Genomic DNA, 19344 nt, shown 5'->3' with positions numbered 1-19344 from the left:
ATTGTCTTTAAATTGATAGTAACGCATATCATGACTGGAACTTTAGTCATAAACTAAATTTGATAGTAGGCCTAAAATGAATATAGTCTTAGAACACCCTTGTTATGTATAACATTGTGACGCAGTCGGTGGCTGGAGGGGAGCAAAAACACCACAACTGTCCTCTGACGATTGCCACTTGCCAAAGGAATCGAACAAGTTATTACCGTTTCCCCGCCTTAATACAAAGTGAACAGTTCTTGAGTAGATCGTTAAATATTAGTCACTCAATCAATTGATCAATCAGTGATACACGTTACAGGTCGAAGGCGAAAGGCAAGCCGTGAAAAGCCGAAAGATAGAACAACATTTGTTAGTGGATTAACATTGAAGAAATGTTGGACAAATCGACTGTTAGGTTCAGAAACTGACCCGATTACAGGCTTTTGAAAAAGATCATAGTGTGACAGACAATATTAACCTAGATAAGCGGACACGTAAGGGGCCAAATGGTGTCATGGAAGGTTCAGGAGCATATAAAAAGTCGAAAGCGTAAGTGGTGATATATGAATAAAATACTTTATTATTGGTATAGTTCACAAAATGTGAATATTCTATGCACGCGCTGGTAGATAATACCATGTAATCACACAGCATTTCTTCTTAATTGAAATATATGCATTTTTTAATATGAATCTAATTTTCTTAATTTAAAAGACAGATTTGATAATGTACATGTATAAAGGCTTTTTAGTTCTCAGAAATTGTCTTAAAGCTTGAGAATTTCATAATGTAACACGTGAGCTCATAGCACAACTGAACTTCCAGACATGCGCATGCAGACGTAACGCTAGGACATCCGGTAAAGCCTTTTATGTCAGCATTCTCAATGCAGATCCAAAATCACCCAAGACGGGATAACCTTTGGAATCGATGAAGACGTTACCTATTGAAGATGTAGAATTGACTTCTTGTGGAGAAATTCTAGGCTGGTCAAAACGTAGGCACAAATCCAGATGGCCTCTTGCTGTCCAAAGTTTTTTGGGGACCACCTTGTGCAGCTGATGAGCAAGGTCTTTGTATTTATAATAATCCAAACTAAGAAAAAGGTCATCTCCGCGAGCATATCTGACGTCAAGTTTAACTACAAAGGCGCTTTGGCACTCAGTGAGAATGTACGTTTCTCTGATACTATTTTCAGAGGTCAGGGTTTTCAAGGTTGATGGGCTTAGTGAATGTGGGAGTGTGATAATGTCCACTTGGCTCTTGAAGTTCCTGGAGATATTTAGCTGTACAAGCTAATCTGATGGTCGAATTCCATTCCAGAAGACATCACATAAGAATTCCCGTTTGAAATAAGAGGACGAGGCCTCGCATGGCGAGTCCTGCCCAGACAGATCAGAGTTGAGCTAGGAACCAATCTAAGTTGGGGCAACGAATATCCATCTACCTCCTGAGCTACGTCCGGTACAGAGGTGTTGAAATGCTGAATATGTAGAATCATTTCATATATATTGGTGCTTGGAATGGACTTTGGATGGCCATCCGACGTACATGTATTTAAAAGTGTATGGACTTGTGAATATTGAGTGTACGATTTATCTGACGGGGACGTTTTAATAAAAAGAACAGGAATTACTGATTCTCCAGTCGAGGTTCCCTCGTGGTCTTTTGACAGATCAGGGTATTATCAGTTATTATATGGCCTGGTATTGAAGTAGCGGACTTCCCGAACTTCCCGGCAGCTATCATCTCTGTTGGTCCCTCTTTTTTCTTTGAATGAAATCATTCCTCTTCAGCCTCAGCCACTCGTTAGTCCACATTCCTGTACCAGAGGGTGGCAGCATATACTCACGGAGTTGACTCAATCAATAGGGGAGGCCCGTTGACAGCCTTCCCAGAGTTTTTTCACGAATAGTACCACAGCAAATACACATTTTTCATATTCATCTTGTAACCTCCAAAACTTATTCAGTCAGGCGCTTAAAGCGTAGACCCATCTTTTGGAGTAAAGTCCTTGCCAAAACAAGTCCCATATTCGCTTATTTGATGTATTTGATTTTGTTTGATTTTATTTGATTGCTGTTATACAACGGTGGCCAGTATTAAGGTATGAGGAAACAGGGCAGAGCCCAGAGCTTGCATGGTGACCATGTTACCATGAACAGAGTTAGACGGGTCCTTTCTGAGTTCCACATGAATATATCACTGTCCACTTAGACCAAATTCTTAAAATTAACACGTAAGATGTGCTCAACACCCCCCCCCCCACCAAACACACACACACAAATTGTGCCCATGTCTGTCTATCTAGCATGACAATTCACTCTGACAACAACGAGTTAATAAGTGTTTTATCACTTGTTGCTTTAAATACTACTGATAGGTCAAGTCCATAAGGGCTTCAAAAGCCTGGCTACTCGGGGTGAATTGTCAGTCAAAGCTATATATTCCCAACGTTGAATTCCATCTTTTTGGCATAAATATTTTTTTGAATATTATAGTGTTGTAATATTGTTCTGTGATTCTTGTGTATATTTAGTTGCAAACTTTATGTTCACTTTACGTCACGTGGGGTTGTTTGTCTCGCAGAGAATTTTCTGTTATGCTCCTCGGAAACAAATATTTAGCGTATTATTTAGACGATATAATCTTTAATAATTTAACTGCAGCTTGCGGGGAGACTATATAGATCATACATCCCAGTTCGTCTCGGACACCACTCATGAGAATTCACAGAGCTGACGGATAGTATGCAAAGCTTGGGCATTTTAATTACAAGGTAACCAATATGTCAATAATAGGAAAAATTCAATTGGACTAGAGAGGCGCTATAGTTTTTTTTAACAAAAACTACCTGAACAGTCTCTTCAACATTGAGAGACAAGTTTTGAGACATGTGGAAGTCAGGAATTCGATCCTCAACTAAAGGATGAAAAAAAACTTTCTCGCATTTGAAGCACAGACATGCGCCCAATATTGGTGGGAAACCTCTTGTGCCCAAAGGACTGAAAGGGAAGCAACTCTAAAAAGGAGACCGATAGGCGGTCCGCTCCACCCGAATGGCGATTTCTTGCCGACTCAAAACTGTTTCAATATTACTACGGCGTTTAGCGAGTTTTCACGGATGGAAGAAACTTTTGTGCATGTCCTTGGCAAGAAACTAACGCACCGGTACTTTCCCCCGTTCGACACACAACTTTGATTACCAGATTAGTGGTTGGTAGGAGCTAATGACATCTAACGAACTTCATACCGAATGAGCAAAACGGCCCTACAAGCAGTGCTGACCGCCCATTGCCAACAACACAAGTGCCACATTAAGGGTGGAATGGGGGGAGGGGGAGATGGGTATGGAGAACGACATGTATCTCGTGTATCCAGTGAAACAATGAACCGGCACATCGTGCGCTCTAGCAATCCCCACCTCTCCGTCACCCTTCACCCCACGCCACTCAACTGAACGCATGGTCCCTGCCTCGGTCTTCGGTATGTGTTGCCTGGCAAGGGAATGTTATTAGATATATATTGCCACTGTCCACTGAGGGCAACTTTTCCTCCACCAATATGGTGTACATATGTATGTCATACGTAGGAAATTCGTGGGTAACTTGGCAAGGATTTGTTGATTGTGCCGGCCATTCTGGTTTCCTGACTTCATATAACTGCCTGAACTATAGACTAGCGGTGTAACGTTAAACAACATTGACACAAATAACTTGAAATAAATTGTAATGTTATATGAGTTCGTCGACAATATATACACATTTGTAGCTGATTCTGAGGAGTAGACAAGCATCTTAACAGAAAGATTCAAAAAGAGGAATTTGAATGAATTCGTCTACTACACATTTACTGGAACGTAGCCTACATATACGGGCCTACATATGACCACATATTCTTACAGACTTTAAATTCTTCTTCACTGAGAAGATATTTAAGGTAAGGATATGCACCAGCGCTGTCAACCGTAAACACAGAGGCCATGCATGAAAGACAGTAATTAGGCCTACTAATCTCTAGAAAATTATGGTAATATCAAACAGCAGTAAAGCTGCTTAAATGTAAAGTAAACATGCACATAGTCTAGCATTCTTAAATAACACAACTATACGAGGTTAGTGAAACACTGTAAATCAATAGGCCTACACAACCTTGTGTGGTAAGAATGGTTGAGACGTAATATGTCCAACGGTTTCCATTCAGACTGGACTGATACTTACAAATAAACGAAGGTTGAGAAAAGCCTGGTTTTCATCCTGATCTTTGAAAATGGAAATGCCTTGTGGTTGTTAATTAAATTAGAGATTTATTACAAAGGTTTAAAACTGTGTAGAGTCTGTGACTAATAACAGAGGTATAATACCGGTCTAGAATATTTTTTGTTTTTGGCAACTTTGCTGAACGACTGTAAAATACGCGGCTTAAACAGTTTATATGGTCGGTCCCAGTTCATTGTGCTGTGCCTTTTTTTCTTCAGTCCGTTTTCGTAATTTTTAAAGTGTACTTCGCCGTGTGAGCCTGGTTTTACATTTTTTTAGTTGTTGGCGCACGATATGGCTTGTTTGACATGAAGTCGAAAAGGTAAGTTTTTATTTTGGTTGGAAGTGATGACCAGCAATCCTAAAATATGCCAACGTGGGCGAGGCTTTCTGCCAACAAGACCGTATGACTCTTTTAGATCCTTGAAAACCTGCTGTTCTTTACGCTAACCCGCCTTGGGTGTGTTGTTGTTGTTGATATATACATTTGTGATGAATGTAATGCAGACTACTGTAGTACCGGTACAATACGTTTTGATAACTCACTGCATTTTGGGACTTAAATAACAGATTAGTTCGAACTGCATTCCAATCCTCAAGTGATCTCCCAACTATGAATGTAGGTAAGGAAAGTGATATTTTCTGTGTTTTCAATTTTAACCGTTACAAAAACAGTGTCTTTCCTTCTTAGTCTTGATTGTGATATTTCTTTGACTCTGAATGTGACATCTGATTAGCTGATTAGTCCTTCTAGGTGGGTGAGAACGATACGATGAACTTCTGACATTTATTACATTACATTATATTAGTCACATTATATTACATTGTATTATTGTATTATATTAGGCCTATATAATGGCATCACTCTATGATGTACATATCCACCCATGCAGTGTATCTGTCAAAAACATGCCCCAAACTCAAATCTGTATAGCTCCTGTCTGGGCAGGTTCCCAGCTGAATCTTTAAGATCAACTTTTTAACTGACAGTCCCCTCCACTGATACTGTAGTCACAGCTTTGGCCCTCTAATGACAATGCTTTATTAAAGTATTTGTATTGAAAATTTCGTGGTTTTATCAACAGATTTAGCTAACAGTAACACCTGTGGTCTTCAGAATGTTGTGTACATTAAGACCTGGTGGTTGTATATGGGCCTGTGTTGGTTTCTCAAGGGTCACAGTTTATATGTCAGTCACAATTCAGTCTTGTCTGTATATTTTGTAAGAAATAATTATGTCACAGTTTCTGAACTATAACTACAATGTAATGTCGCTAAAACTCCTAAATTCATAGTTTTCTAATGTGTTATTTTCAAGTCAGGCCAGGAGTAATGGATAAACCAAAGAAGAGGAAGCTTCCTGACTGGATGTCACTGACAGCAGCAGAGAATGGAGCAAGTCAGGTAAATGTTTAGGAAGACAAGCTCAATTGTGCAGATTGTATCACATGCATATACTGCATTTTCAGAAATATAAAGGAATAATTAAGATGTAACATGTGTAGAAAATTGACACATTCTAACAGCTTGCATTTCACAAACAAAATTTAAGTTTTATAATTATTACTCATGTCTGACAAGTGTTGTAAAACAACACAAAAATGAAGCTATAATGAAGCTGATTTGCCTCTTGCAGTGATGCCGGTATTCATGCGTTCATTTCCAGTCAGTATGACATCAATTCTAGTTTGATAAATTCTATCTCCATGCATTGGGTTAAGAAATGGTATTAGGCTCAGGTTTGTTAATGAGTTAGGGTCACTTCCATTCTTGGTCACATACATTTCGTTAAAACTGATATTCCTGCACAGATCTAGTGTATGTTGTAAATTATAGCTCATTTCAATACGTGATTGACCGGCCCCCATAACACAGTTGGTAGAGCGTCCACTTCGGGAGCAGTAGATCCAGGGTCATCCTGGGTCGAGTCACACCTAAGATGTTAAAAGAGGAAGTTGTAACTTCCTCGCTTGGCGTTCAGCATGAAAAGGATAGTGCATTGACTGGTTGACATGTATCCGTATGATGGCTCGGGCAGAGCGGCTTACTTGCCTTGGGTAAGCTATCTCAGTGAAGCTGCACTAGATGAAAGAGCTGTGGAAATCTGTCCTGAAACAAGGAGGCACATTACATACACTCTAAAGATTCCTTCGTCGTCATATGACTGAAAAATGGACTCATATTAAAGCTTTAGACTTTCATCCTACAAGTGAAAGTTTATAGCATCAGTGAAAAATCTGTAGGAGGAAAAACTGTTGGTCATAGGTCAAATCTGTTGACATATCTCTGAAATGTCAGAGACTGGGCTACAATTTGGTGCATCATTCTAGCTGCTATACATGTAGTTTTCATTCTATATTGTGAAAATAAGATTTCTTCAGAATGACAGATATCTCGACATAGAATGAAAACTGTGCTTTTACATACATGCAGTATGCACAAAACTTAGCATAACAAAATACACGTAACAAACTATTACATCTCTGAGCTCATGGAAATTTTGCCATTTTCATTGATTGTGTTTTTTGACATCCAGTAAAATTGTGAAAATTTTGGTAAAAAATATTGGTGTATTTGAACTCAAAGTTACATAGATAAGAAAGTTTAGCTTATTTAAGGATAAAGCTAATAAAGAGAAACTGAACATAACTGAAAATAGATCCTGTGCCAATTAAACATGGCCACAGAAGCTTGATTTGCATATAAATAAAAATGAAAACAAAGATAAGTACTAGAGGTATTGGAGAACACATTTACACTAATTTGATATCAATGCTTTCAGACATTTTGGAGGGGCATCCATGGCTCAGTTGGTTAGCGCGCTAGCGCAGCTTTATGACCCAGGAGTCTCTCACCAATGGGGTCGCTGTGAGTTCAAGTCCAGCTCATGCTGGCTTCCTCTCCGGTCGTACGTGGGGCAGCCTGTCAGCAACCTGCGGATGGTCGTGGGGTTCCCCCAGGCTCTGCCCGGTTTCCACCCACTATAATGCTGGCTGCCGTTGTATAAATGAAATATTCTTGAGTACAGCGTAAAAACACCAATCAAATAAATGAATAAATTCAGCCATTTTAGAGAAGAATTTTAGCAAACTAAAATAATCCAAGACGGCTGCCACATTTTGTGACTGATGACAATGTTTTGGTTCATCAGTCTGAATGTTTTTTTTGCGCTGGATAAGCTTCAGAAGCTGAGACATCATAGTTCTGAGGTACCTCCTTGGCCGAGATGGTTTACAGTGTGCTAGCAATGACCCACGAGCCTCTTACCAATGCGGTGTGAGCTGTGAGTTCAAGGTCAGCACATGCTGGCTTCCTCTCTGGCTGTAGCGAACGTCTGCCAGTGACTTGCAGATGGTCATGGGTTCCCCTGTGCTTTGCTCAGTTTCCTCCCATCATAATACCGTCCGGCGTCGTATAAGTGAAATATTCTTGGAGTAACACCAATCAACATGATCAAAAATAAAATAAATGGTAGTTTTTGACTATGGGGCCATGGAAGATTTGATGGAACAATGATCTGAACAAAAACCATGTAGAGTTTCAGGCCTGAATGGCTTGAATCTATTAAAAGAAAAAAAGAATAAAACAGCATCCAGTAATGTTTGTTGTGCATTTCAGAAAACTTTCTTACTTTTTTTCTTTAGAGGGCAGCTGATAAAGACTTTGATTTGATCAGACATTTGGAGGAGAGTCTTCCCACCCTTGAATTCCCCAAGTCTCCAGTCTATTCCTACAACAAAGAGGATTGTTGCTTGCTTTGTGATGACATTTTGTAAGTTGACACCATATAATTGGTTCCGTATGAATCTGGCTTTCTGTGCATGCATTGGATCATTGTTGCGTTGATAGCAGGTCTGTTTATGAGGGAATACAGGAGACTAATCCATGCTTGTTGACAGTGTGGATTTCCTGAATACATGAATCCATGATTGTCCACGAAACCTTTGCTACACATTGTCATCTCTGGGTTGCATTTATTCTGCCAAGTGAGGTGAAGCAGTGTATTCATTCGTATGTATGATAAAGTGCCAGCTCTTCTGTTTTAAAACCCTCGTGTTGACGCAGATAAGACTGCTATTGTGTAACATGAGTTGTTTTTCAATAGTAGGGTATATCATCACCTACAGTGCACATGTATGTACAGTATTACGTAAGCTAATAGACCAAATTGCTGGCATGATTATCACTCAGTGTGAATGGGCTGAATGGATTGACCCCATTAAAAAAGAATAGAATAAAACAGTAAAAGCAGTGTATTCATTCGTATGTATGATAAAGTGCCTGCTTTTCTGTTTTAAAACCCTCCTGCTGACACAGATAAGACTTTTATGGTGTAACATGAGTTGTTTAGATCAAATTGCTGCCATGGTTATCACTCAGTGTGTGCTGAGGCGAGAGAGTTCTGTGTTCGTCATCCAACACCTCTGGCAGTGATACTACATGTATCTTGTAGCATACAAGGAGTGCAGACAATTCCCCAGAACATTTTGCCATGTGGACGATTCCCCCCGCGGACACTTTCCTCCACCAATGCTTTCCCCATCGGGTCATTTCCCATAATATATATATACAGTACACCAAAAAAAGCAAGCACTATAAACACACGTGTGGCATGGGTACCACACAGACAAAAGTCTCATGGACAAAACATATCCAACAATCTAAAAAACATGATGTGAAATATTTGTTGAGGGGAATTCATATAGTGTGACTGTTTTCCATGTAAAATTTGTCATCAAAGCGTATCCCGGTCTGTCACTCGTGTTTAACAGCTTTCTTTTCAAAAGCGTTGTAAACGTTCGTTTACAATACAGTATTGCCCAAATGACCGTCTCTGATGTCTCTGGTATTATTATCGAATGCTTTCCGTCGAGCAAATATAAGTTTATTATTCGTAGTACCAATATACTTAATTTGTTTGGCTGAAATATTTCAACATGGTATACAGGTTATAGCTTACTACGATTTACAGTATCATTGATCTCAACACGAATCATTGATCTTATCGTTCATTGGGTAAATCAGATTTATATATTTTTCCCCGAAATCCCGAAAAATGAATGTTGGCTGCATGTTTTTGAACATCTACACTCGGAAAGATCGAAGCAGGCACGTTTTCTTTTGGTTTCTGAGGTTAAAACCATCACAGCTATCATATCTTACAACTTGCAGCCTCCAAAATCCGGATGAAATATTCCGGCTTCTAAAGGCGAGTCAGTCCACGTGAATATAGAATATATCTCTTGCTGATGTCGTCAAAAACGGTTAGAATACAAAGAGATAGAACGAGTAAGAAGAGGTTCTATTGATTGCTAACATATATTGAAATCTGAAACGTCACTGCAGGGAGAATGTTTCAAGCATTCTCGCACAAGCAACAACTTATGCTATTTTCCATATACACTTAATACTGATCGAGGAGCTTATATCCACCGGGGCTTTTGATAGGCTGGGGGTTTGTGCGCTGGGGATCTCGTCTGTCCCTTGCTTGCTTGAACCACACGGCTACTATACGCGTGTGGAGTGAACTGCACGGCTACTATACGCGTGTGGAGAGAACCACACGGCTACTAAACGCGTGTGGAAATAACCACATGGCTACTACAGTTGTGCTGAGAGAACCACACGGCTACTACACGCGTGTGAATAGAAGCGCGCGGCTAATACACGTGTGTGGAGAGAACCACATGGCTACTATACGCGCATCGACTGGCCGCGCACTTTTCGAATTTCTGCCTACTAGGAGGCATACACTGCACACCTAGCTGTGGTTGCAACCTGTCAGTTCCTTACAAGATGCTGCCATAATCAGATAAAGTTGTTGTTAGTGTTATAAAAAGGAAAGTAGTGGGTTTTTTTGTTTATGTGCTTATACGGTGCAGGGCCAATATAAGTTTTTGTAAGCTCCAATCGCGTTTTTAGTAAATGCCTCTATAAAAGTGTAAGCCCAGGGCTTGCACATCGTAATGTCTTCAATCAGTTTATCAACACACATATGTTTAAAATTAAACTAATTCTGTCAATATGAACAAGTAATTAGCAATAAATGTGTGTGTTTCATTACAGGAGGTGTCAGCCCCGCGCGCGCGCGTGCGTGTGTGTGCGTGTGTGTGTGTGTGTGTGTGTGTGTGTTTCATTGGAGGAGATGTCAGCCCTGTGTGTGTGTTTCATTACAGGAGATGTCAGCCGTGTGTGTGTGTGTGTGTGTGTGTGTGTGTGTGTGTGTGTGTGTGTGTGTTCATTACAGGAGATGTCAGCCATATGTGTGTGTGTGTGTGTGTGCATGTGTGTGCGTGTGTGTGCGTGTGTGTGCGTGTGTGTGTGTTAGAGGACATTAGCTGGAGGAGATGTCAGCCATGTTTGTGTGTGTGTGTTCATTACAGGAGATGTCAGCCCTGTGTGTGTGTGTGTTTCATTACAGGAGATGTCAGCCCTGTGTGTGTGTATGTTTCATTAGAGGAGATGTCCGCCCTGTGTGTGTGTGTGTGCATTTAATTAGAGAGGATGTCAGCCCTGTTTACGCCTGTATGTTTCATTAGAGGAGAGCCATTAGAGGTCAGCCATTTGTCTGTCTTTCTGTGCGCATGATGTATTATGTGATTATCAAATGCAGAATTAAAGGTCATTGTTTAGTGACAATCTTTGATTATTTTAACATCTACATTTTTACCAGGCAATTAATTTCTTTACGTTAACAGGTTGATGCGTTGAAAGCTGGCCAGGTATTTGTTCGACATGATTCTGCTCTACAACAGAGGGATTGCTGTCAGCACTTCCAGCTGACCCCTCTGTTGCCGGTAGAGATTGTCATGCAGGATCTGGTTTCCTACACCTATGAGATGTTCCGTAGATTTCAGGGTATTCTGGAACATCGGTTGGCTGAAACACTGCCAAAGATCGTAGAGAGACAGGGAGAAGTCCCTGCCTCCTTAGCTGCCCCTTCAGCAGCTGTGCGCCAAAATCCCCTGCCACAGCCTTTCACCCCTCCAGAGATGCCATCTAATGTTGGGGTAGGGTTTGGTAAGCAGTCCCTTAGGCTTAGAGAAAACAAGGTGATTGCCATTTTATGCATGACTTGTGCATCATCCTGGACGATGTTGTGGCGATGGTTGGGGAAAAGTCTGCAGGAAATACTCAGATTTTTGCCTTGACTCATGGCACTATTCAGGGGTGGGGGATGAGGGTGAATGGATGAGCTCTCTTTTAGGGCTGTTGACAGCTTCGAACAAGGGAAGGCTGCTTTGAATCCTTGAGAACTGAGTGCCATCAAACAAACATCAGGTGCTTGATGTGCACTCAGTACCAAGCTCACAAATACAGAAGTGGCATAAATGTGAAACTGCCATTTAACTGCAAATTTAGGAACCCCCTAGAAAATCCTAGTTAGCAGTTGATGCACTTTTACTTTCATGCCATCTTTTCTGCTCTGCTTTTTTGTGTTGTGAAAATCAGAATTATCTGCCTATCAGCTCTTTTTTCCAATCCAATTTATTGGTACACATAACTTCCATGTGAAAGGCCTGCGTGTACCACTTACTTATATTCCATTCCTTCCAGAGTATGTATACTTTAAGAGATGGTGTATGAATATACCAGCGGGTCTTCTGAGAGCTGCAGTCCTGTGGTGATTAAGTAAGCAGAGTACTTTACGTGATATGACATTTTTATCTGCAGTGTTGCATTGCCACATATTGTTTGACTTCGTATTTCAGTAGACAAGATTTATATACCATAACAAGAAATAAACACATATTTTTTTTATTTGTTCTACTTTATTGCAGTTTATCACTGTACTATACTTGGCATTTCTTGTACAACAACTTAACGTTCATGGCTGTTTGTCCAAACAACTTGATATGCCTAACTTGGTGAATCATACTTGGTATGCTACCATCAAAGCAACTCTTTCTTTTTAATACCCATACCTAATGTGGAATGGTCAAAACAAATCTGACTCTACATCACTAATCCCAGTTACTGTAAAACGTTTATAAGTCAACTTAATGAGAAATCTCCCATTATCACTTATCCGCCAGAATCAATGACAAAATACAATAATGCGGTAAAAATACAATTACATTTATCGTATGATTCAGCGAGAATTGTTCATAGGAGGAAAAAAATATGTTGGGGGAAATGTCCACTGGGGGAAGTGTCTGGGGAGGGGGGGGGGGGGGGGTGAGAGGTTGCCTAATGGGGAGGGGTGGGTCCAAGGTCCGGCATAGGTATACAGTACAGCTCAGGCTAAAAGTCAGTTGTTTACAGTCGTATCGTGCTCCAATATACTGGATAACACTCTGCTGAACTTTGTCGGAGACCTGCTGAGGCGCGTAGTATTATCCTTGGAAGGTGTGATTATATACCATCAACTTTATGCATATCTTGCAAGCGAAGGTACCGTTCCTGTGTTTTCAGCTATGTGAACGTGTAGGCCCTAAACATATACTAGCCGAGAAAAGAGGAAAATTTACATTGCAATATGAAACCTACACGTATGAGATGTTTTTGTCAAGTTTAGGAATTTTGCCATGCCATTTAATAGCAACCATGTAAATAGCTGGATCTGATTGATATGAAGTTCATTTATGATTGCTTCATTATTACAGGGAAAATTTGCAACAGGAAAACAGTGATTGTTTTGTTGGCTTTGATATCGAGTGGCCGGTGTTGTATCGCAGAGGTCACGAGGATAAGACAGCAGTGTTACAGTTGTGTTTTCTCAACAATTCCTGTTACGTCTTTCAGCTGTCATCAATAGGAGGTAGGATATACTTTTACATGTAGCTGGTACCCCAAGTCCGTTCTGCAGTACTGAGATTACACAGTATTTAATAAGATCAATCGAATTGTCACTTGTTTCTTCTCTGGTTTCTGGATAATTGCTCCATTGTTTGTTTAAAAGTCTTTGGATCTTTCAGGTTTTCCAGACCTATTGGAGAAAGTGCTGTTTTGTCAGAGGGTAAAACTTGTGGGAGTTGGCATTGAAAAGTAGGTATACATGTTTTCCCTCCAGACTTAGTAGTGTCTTATAGATATATTATAAGATCATTTTTCAGACAATCCTTTACAGACAATCCGTTGTCAATAACGCAGTACACTTGATATTTTTTACGTATTTATTTATTCACTTATAGTTCAGTACATGAGTAGGCAAATATCTTTCGAAGGGCGGGAATAAAGTCCTATGGACTTGTTCTATCCCAACAGTTATACAGAATCAATTCTTTCACGGAGGTAGTCATACATGTACCATAAGAGATTTGAAAACGACAATGTAAAAGAGAAAAGATAGAAAGAAAATAGGTCCACAAGAAACCACAAAATAGCAATAACACATAAATGAATACAAAAACGCCATATATGTTCTTTGTAAAGTCTGGATTTAAAAAGTGACATATAATCAATGATTTTTAAGTTGATTGACAGTTTGTTCCACTCACGAGGGCCGGCTACTCTGAGTGTGGGATAGGAAAATTTCCTTTCAAAAATGGTTTATGTGGATTGGATGTCTGGGTAATAGTGGAGTAAGCGTGGATATGATTATTTTCGAAAGAACAGTTGGATAGAGTATGGTAGTCGATAAGGATGAAACATAAATTTGTGTGCTATTGGCAGACAAGAGTATTGTAGGCATTTCCCCATAACGAATTTTGCACATGTTAGATAAGGGTTAATCAGGGAATAGTATAATGTAAGTAAAGCATTTTTATCGAATGAACATTTCATGTGGCTTATGATTCCTATGTTTCTGGGTATTTTTTGCAGATCTATGCGCGTTATATGAGAAACCCATGACACTTGTTATTAAAGGGAATTCCAAGGAATTAAAATTCTAAAATAGAGATAATTTCACTGTTGTTTAATAAAATGGGGGGTGCATTTGTGTGTCCCCTGTTGATAGGTTTTATTAGCACGTAATTAGTTTTGGCGATATTAAGTGATAAGGCGGTTGGCTGGAAGCCATTTTTGAACTTTAGGTACTTCCATTTCCATTATGTTTATTCCACCACTTTGACTCTTAGAAGAGGCATAGGCACTAGTCTCGTGGCCAAATAAGATAAATTTTACAAGGCTAGTTGCAGCATTTATGTCATTAATGCAGATCAAAAATCAACAGTCCAGATCATGCTGGCTTCTTCTCCGGCCATACGTGGCAAGGTCTGCAACCAGCAACCTGCGGATGGTCGTGGGTTTCCTCCGGGCTCTGCCCGGTTTCCTCCCACCACAACGCCGACCGCCGTCGTATAAGTGAAATATTCTTGAGTACGGCGTAAAACACCAATAAATAAATAAATAAATCAAAAATAATAATGGACTCAATATAGAGATTTGGAAGACGCCGTGCGAGTTTGGTTCAGAGCATGATTACATCATTGCAGTTTACAAATTTGTAACGATTAGATAAATAACTTTAAAGCACTAAGATTTCGGAGGTTTTACTGCATACTCCAGGGAATCCATAATGGATGAGTTTGTCGAGTAGGATGTTAAGATTTACGGTGTCGGAAGCCTTCGATAGATCAAGGAATGTTACTATTGTAAATTCTTTATTTTTGTTGGCAGCAAGAAGTGTGTCATAGAGATCACATGCGGCATGTAATGTAGAATGACTTGATCGAAACCCATACTGATTTATTCATTTATTTATTTATTTTATTTGATTGGTGTTTTACGCCGTACTCAAGAATATTTCACTTATACGACGGCGGCCAACATTATGGTGGGTGGAAACTGGGCAAAGCCCGGGGGAACCCATTACCATCCGCAGGTTGCTGGCAGACCTACCCACTTACGGCCGGAGAGGAAGCCGGCATGACCTGGACTTGAATTCACAGCGACCGCATTGTTGAGAAGCTTCTGGGTCATTACGCTGCACTAGCCCGCTAACCGACTGAGCCACGGAGGCCTCCGAAACCCATACTGAGGTTGAGTTATACTTTTGTTACTTTCAGGATAGTTCATGATCATGTTTGTTGTGACTTTTTTCAAAAATTTTACTGATACTGGGCAGAACTGAAAGTAGTTGAATTTTCTATTTTTTGCAGTTTCCTAATTTATGAACTGGTGTAATTTTCGCTGTTTTTATCAAATTAGGAAACTGGCCAGTTAACATTGCCAAATTAATAATATGCGCTAGAGGATCAGCAGTAGCGTTTGAAGCTATTTTCAATACAGACATCGGAATGCCATCTATTCCCGGAGAAGATAATTTACAGTTGAGTATAACCGAGGCGACCATTTCCTTAAACACTGGATCAAAATGGAATTAGTCCGGGATTGGCTCAGGGAGATACTCATGAAAAGAAGTGTGGATAGACGCTATATTATTCTGGATGTTGGAAGCTGTTGATGTAAAATAATTGTTAAAATTGTCGGCGGTAGACTGTGTATCGCATATATCCATGTCAGTTATTTCGAATACGTCAGGAAGCGATTTTCTACATTTTTTTAACAAAGCAATTAGTTAGGTACTTTTCATGTTTTTTTAATATCATTGTGAACTTCGTAGAATTTGTTTTCGAAGTATGTTTTCTTTCATAAGCGAAGAAGGCTCTTAAGATTATTTTTGTTAAATCTGTATTTCGCACGTGTACTACGATTTGGCGGTATCGGTTGTTTCCTGTAAAATTTATTTTTTATGTAGACTGATTATAGCAGACCGTGTGTTACCCAAGGCTTATAAATTTTGCGTTTATTGGTTTTAATTGTTGCGGTAGGGAAATATATATGATGTTAGTTAAGTAATTTGGCCATGAATGTTAATGGCTCATCCATTATGAAATTTTCACCCCAGTTAACGTTCTCCATGGCATTTACAAAATGTTGTTTTGTTTTAAAGGTATATGAACGATGTGAAATTTTGGGTAATTGCTTGGGACAAAGGTTTTAAGAACATAAAAAATGGGAAAATGATCGGAGATATCCGTGAGCAAAATTCCGGATAATACGTTTCGTTTATGGAAATTAATGATAGTATTATGTATTAAGGTGGCCGAATTGTTGCTAACACGAGTTGCTTTGGTGACCACAGGGAAATATAGTTACATTTAAGAATGTCCAGGAATGTTTGAGTTCGGGCATGTGATTCAGTTTTAAAAAGATCGATATTGAATCGCTTATCAGAATGCAGATTTTACTTGTTGAGATTGTGCTTAATAATGATGTTAGGTGTTCATTGAATGAAGTGACATTCCCTCTCGGGGGAAGATAGATAATGCCAACAATTTGAGCCGTATTGTTTACTCTAAATTCAATAAACAAAATTTCATAAACACCCGTTTGTTCATTAAATCATAAATCTTGCCTTACTTTCAGACTTCGCATAGATTCTCTAACATATAAAGTTACACCACCGCCTTTTTAAAATTTTATGGTAGGTGAAGTGAAGAAATAACCGGAAATGTTATAGAAGGATTCGGTTGCTGAGTTTAGCCAGCTTTCAGAAAGATCTATCACGGTAAAATCCTGATCTAAGTTTTGGAGATCGCTAGTGACTTCATTAAAATGCTTCCCCAACCTGTGGAATTAAGGTGAAAAACTGAAAGCTGATTTTCAGAATCTGTAGCCAAGTAGTTTAGTTCTTCATTTAATTTGTCTTCATAATAGTATTTCGATTGACTGGCATTAATGCTGTCACAGTGGATTTTTTCGTAAATGTTATCAGTATTTGTCCTGCTTTGTTCGTCATCCCTAAGATGAACAGAGTTGAACTTTATATGTTCAAAGCTGCGAAATTGTAGCGTTGACTTCGCGGAGAAATGATAGTAGCGTGATGACGAAATATCATTATATTCGTGGAACACTTTAACAGAAATGGAACTGACACCAGTCGAATAAATTCTACATTATTGATTTAATTATATTTGGTACCATTACTCACATTAGCATTCCAGACTGTCCTTTGGTTGAACGCGAACTTGAGCTGAATAGATTAATGTGAATGGGAGTGCTGTCTCTGACCACAGTCTAGACATATCAGACCACTGACCATTGACCACATGTTTGAATACAGCTCCTTTTGGCTCTTGATCGCGAGGTTTGTCAGGTAACTGGCGAGAGGTGGTCATTTCCTCCAATAATAAGTCTGTCCATCCTGGCACACTGTATTTGACGTATACAAATTTCGTCCAGTACTAATTTAAATATTTTGCAAGATTCTGGTACTTCTGGTAATGGATTGTTTGGAAGGTATGATGATATCCATTTTGCAAAACTAAGTTTCAGCACCAAAAGTTATAGTCTAGGATCTTTATTTGCCAATAGGAACGCATTTCTTTTCGGCTAATTATTATGGAAAATACGTAAAACAGCCCAATGAAAAATGCCTGATGTTTGGTGTCTTAGTTGCCACTATAGCGTTACTTTCTCTTGTCGCAGAGAAACTTAAATTATATTAAATTATTTTAGACTGATTGGTGAAAATTCTGAAAATACATTGTGTGATTGTTGATTTTATTATTTTAGTGACTTGTGGAAATTGACCAGGGATTTTCACATAAATTTCCAGCCTTTGATGAAGGAGAACGTTGTTGACTTGGGTCAAATGGCGAACCGTGTCCTCTCAACGTCCCAGCTTTGGAGTCTGGACAGCTTAACAAAACATCTGGTAACAACATCTGCATAAGACTTTCATTTAGAGACTTGGCTAAGTTTTAAAATAGAACACATGTGTAGCTTAGCATTAGTTTAATGTTCAACACGCACCTCTGAATATGTAAAATTATACGAATTTCTTCATTTATTTTGTCCCATTTGTTCAAAGTAACGCAGAAGTAAGCGTATACAAAGCGTTAACGGACTTGTGAAAGAAGCATACATTAAACATGCTAAACAGATAATAATGACAAAAAATGCCAATTATACCTACTCTACGTTTTTACACTTCAACATGAATTGTGCTGCGCCTCTGTATATATGGTATAGCACAATTTTAACGTTCCAAGTGGAAATTAGCCATTCACTGGTACTATTCATGACTTCAGTAAAGTAAAGTGTTCGATCCCAGTAAACGGCACTTTGTGCGGTTATGTTCACATTCTCGTTTTGTATTGTTACAACGAATTCTGGTTTCATTAAAACAGATGATGTGTGAGGCCCTGTTCTATTACTATGTTATTAGGTCATTATTGGATTGTCTATATGCCATTTTGTTTCAGCTTCGCCACAAACTCAAGAAGGATCCATCAGTTCGCACTGGAGACTGGCGTGAGTGCCCACTGAGTGAGGTACAACTACAGTACGCCGCCACCGATGCGTTTGTGAGTGTAACACGTTTACCCATGCTAAAATAATGGCCACTTGAAACTTTTATATTAATGTATACCTTTCAAATTGTTAATGGATGAAATTATTTACTGCAATAAAACTGAAATGTCAGTGTTTGTATTTTCCAGGCATGTGTGCAAATTCATCAGGAACTTCTTGAGAGGGAGCGACAGGGGAGATAACACTTGTAGCTAGATGTGGACTGTTCTGGTTCATTTCTGTAAATATCGTAAAAATGAGAATGCATTGTTTTCTTTAAAATTTATGGTTGTCAGTATATATTAAATTAACCTTATCATTCCAGCTTTCCATGAATTGTATGAATAAAAATATTCAAGTATTGCAAAATTTTTTTAATGTAGTTTGTTAGTGTTATTTAAGGGAAAGTAACACCACTTAGTACCACGCCCTCATACCAATGAGGATACCAATACTCCACAATAAAGGATATTACGTAATCATTTTCTAGAACTGTTGTGTATAATTGGATCAAATTCCAAAAATATCCACACAAAAATGGGTAAATTGGATATTTTTTGATGAAGTGTGTGTTTTCAGAATGAAGGTTGAGAATAGTAAAATGGTTATATTGTAAAGTTGTCTTTGTGTCGAACATTGTCAGACCTTCTTCAGAAGGCGTGAATTTTGTTGTGCATGGCAGTGAATTGCGAGAGCTGGCAGCGCTTGTATGTTTTTGTTGATCTACTTATTTAACTTACATGAAGCTCTGTGCATATATATGTATAATTAACATTGGCCGCTTATTTGATGAACATATACAAAAAACACAACATGTGGATGGTCGTGGATTTCCCCGAGCCCGATTTCCTCCCACCAC

The 19344-nt window shown here is 39.1% G+C and overlaps 1 protein-coding gene across 1 annotated transcript; it reads left to right on the top strand.

Moving 5' to 3' along the window:
- Positions 1–4528: 4528 nt before the first annotated feature.
- On the top strand, positions 4529–18988 carry LOC135482003 (bifunctional 3'-5' exonuclease/ATP-dependent helicase WRN-like). Its single transcript, XM_064761813.1, has 8 exons — positions 4529–4563; positions 5560–5645; positions 7886–8013; positions 12848–13002; positions 13160–13229; positions 17706–17847; positions 18398–18499; positions 18635–18988. The coding sequence occupies exons 2-8, from the start codon at positions 5574–5576 to the stop codon at positions 18686–18688; spliced, it is 723 nt and encodes a 240-aa protein (XP_064617883.1). The 5' UTR covers positions 4529–4563; positions 5560–5573; the 3' UTR covers positions 18689–18988.
- Positions 18989–19344: the final 356 nt, after the last annotated feature.

The sequence above is a fragment of the Liolophura sinensis genome, chromosome 1 (assembly GCF_032854445.1).
Source record: "Liolophura sinensis isolate JHLJ2023 chromosome 1, CUHK_Ljap_v2, whole genome shotgun sequence".
Classification (NCBI taxonomy): Eukaryota; Metazoa; Mollusca; class Polyplacophora; order Chitonida; family Chitonidae; genus Liolophura; species Liolophura sinensis.
The sequence above is the reverse complement of the archived record's forward strand: the minus strand, read 5'-3'. Positions and strand labels throughout refer to the sequence as shown.

Bases quoted from the DNA above. Each gene is read 5' to 3' on its own strand.
- LOC135482003 (XM_064761813.1), top strand. From the start codon at position 5,574: ATGGATAAACCAAAGAAGAGGAAGCTTCCTGACTGGATGTCACTGACA. The intron at 13,230-17,705 runs GTAGGTATACAT...TTATTATTTTAG, and splicing joins GTGGGAGTTGGCATTGAAAA to TGACTTGTGGAAATTGACCA. The intron at 17,848-18,397 runs GTAACAACATCT...ATTTTGTTTCAG, and splicing joins ACAGCTTAACAAAACATCTG to CTTCGCCACAAACTCAAGAA.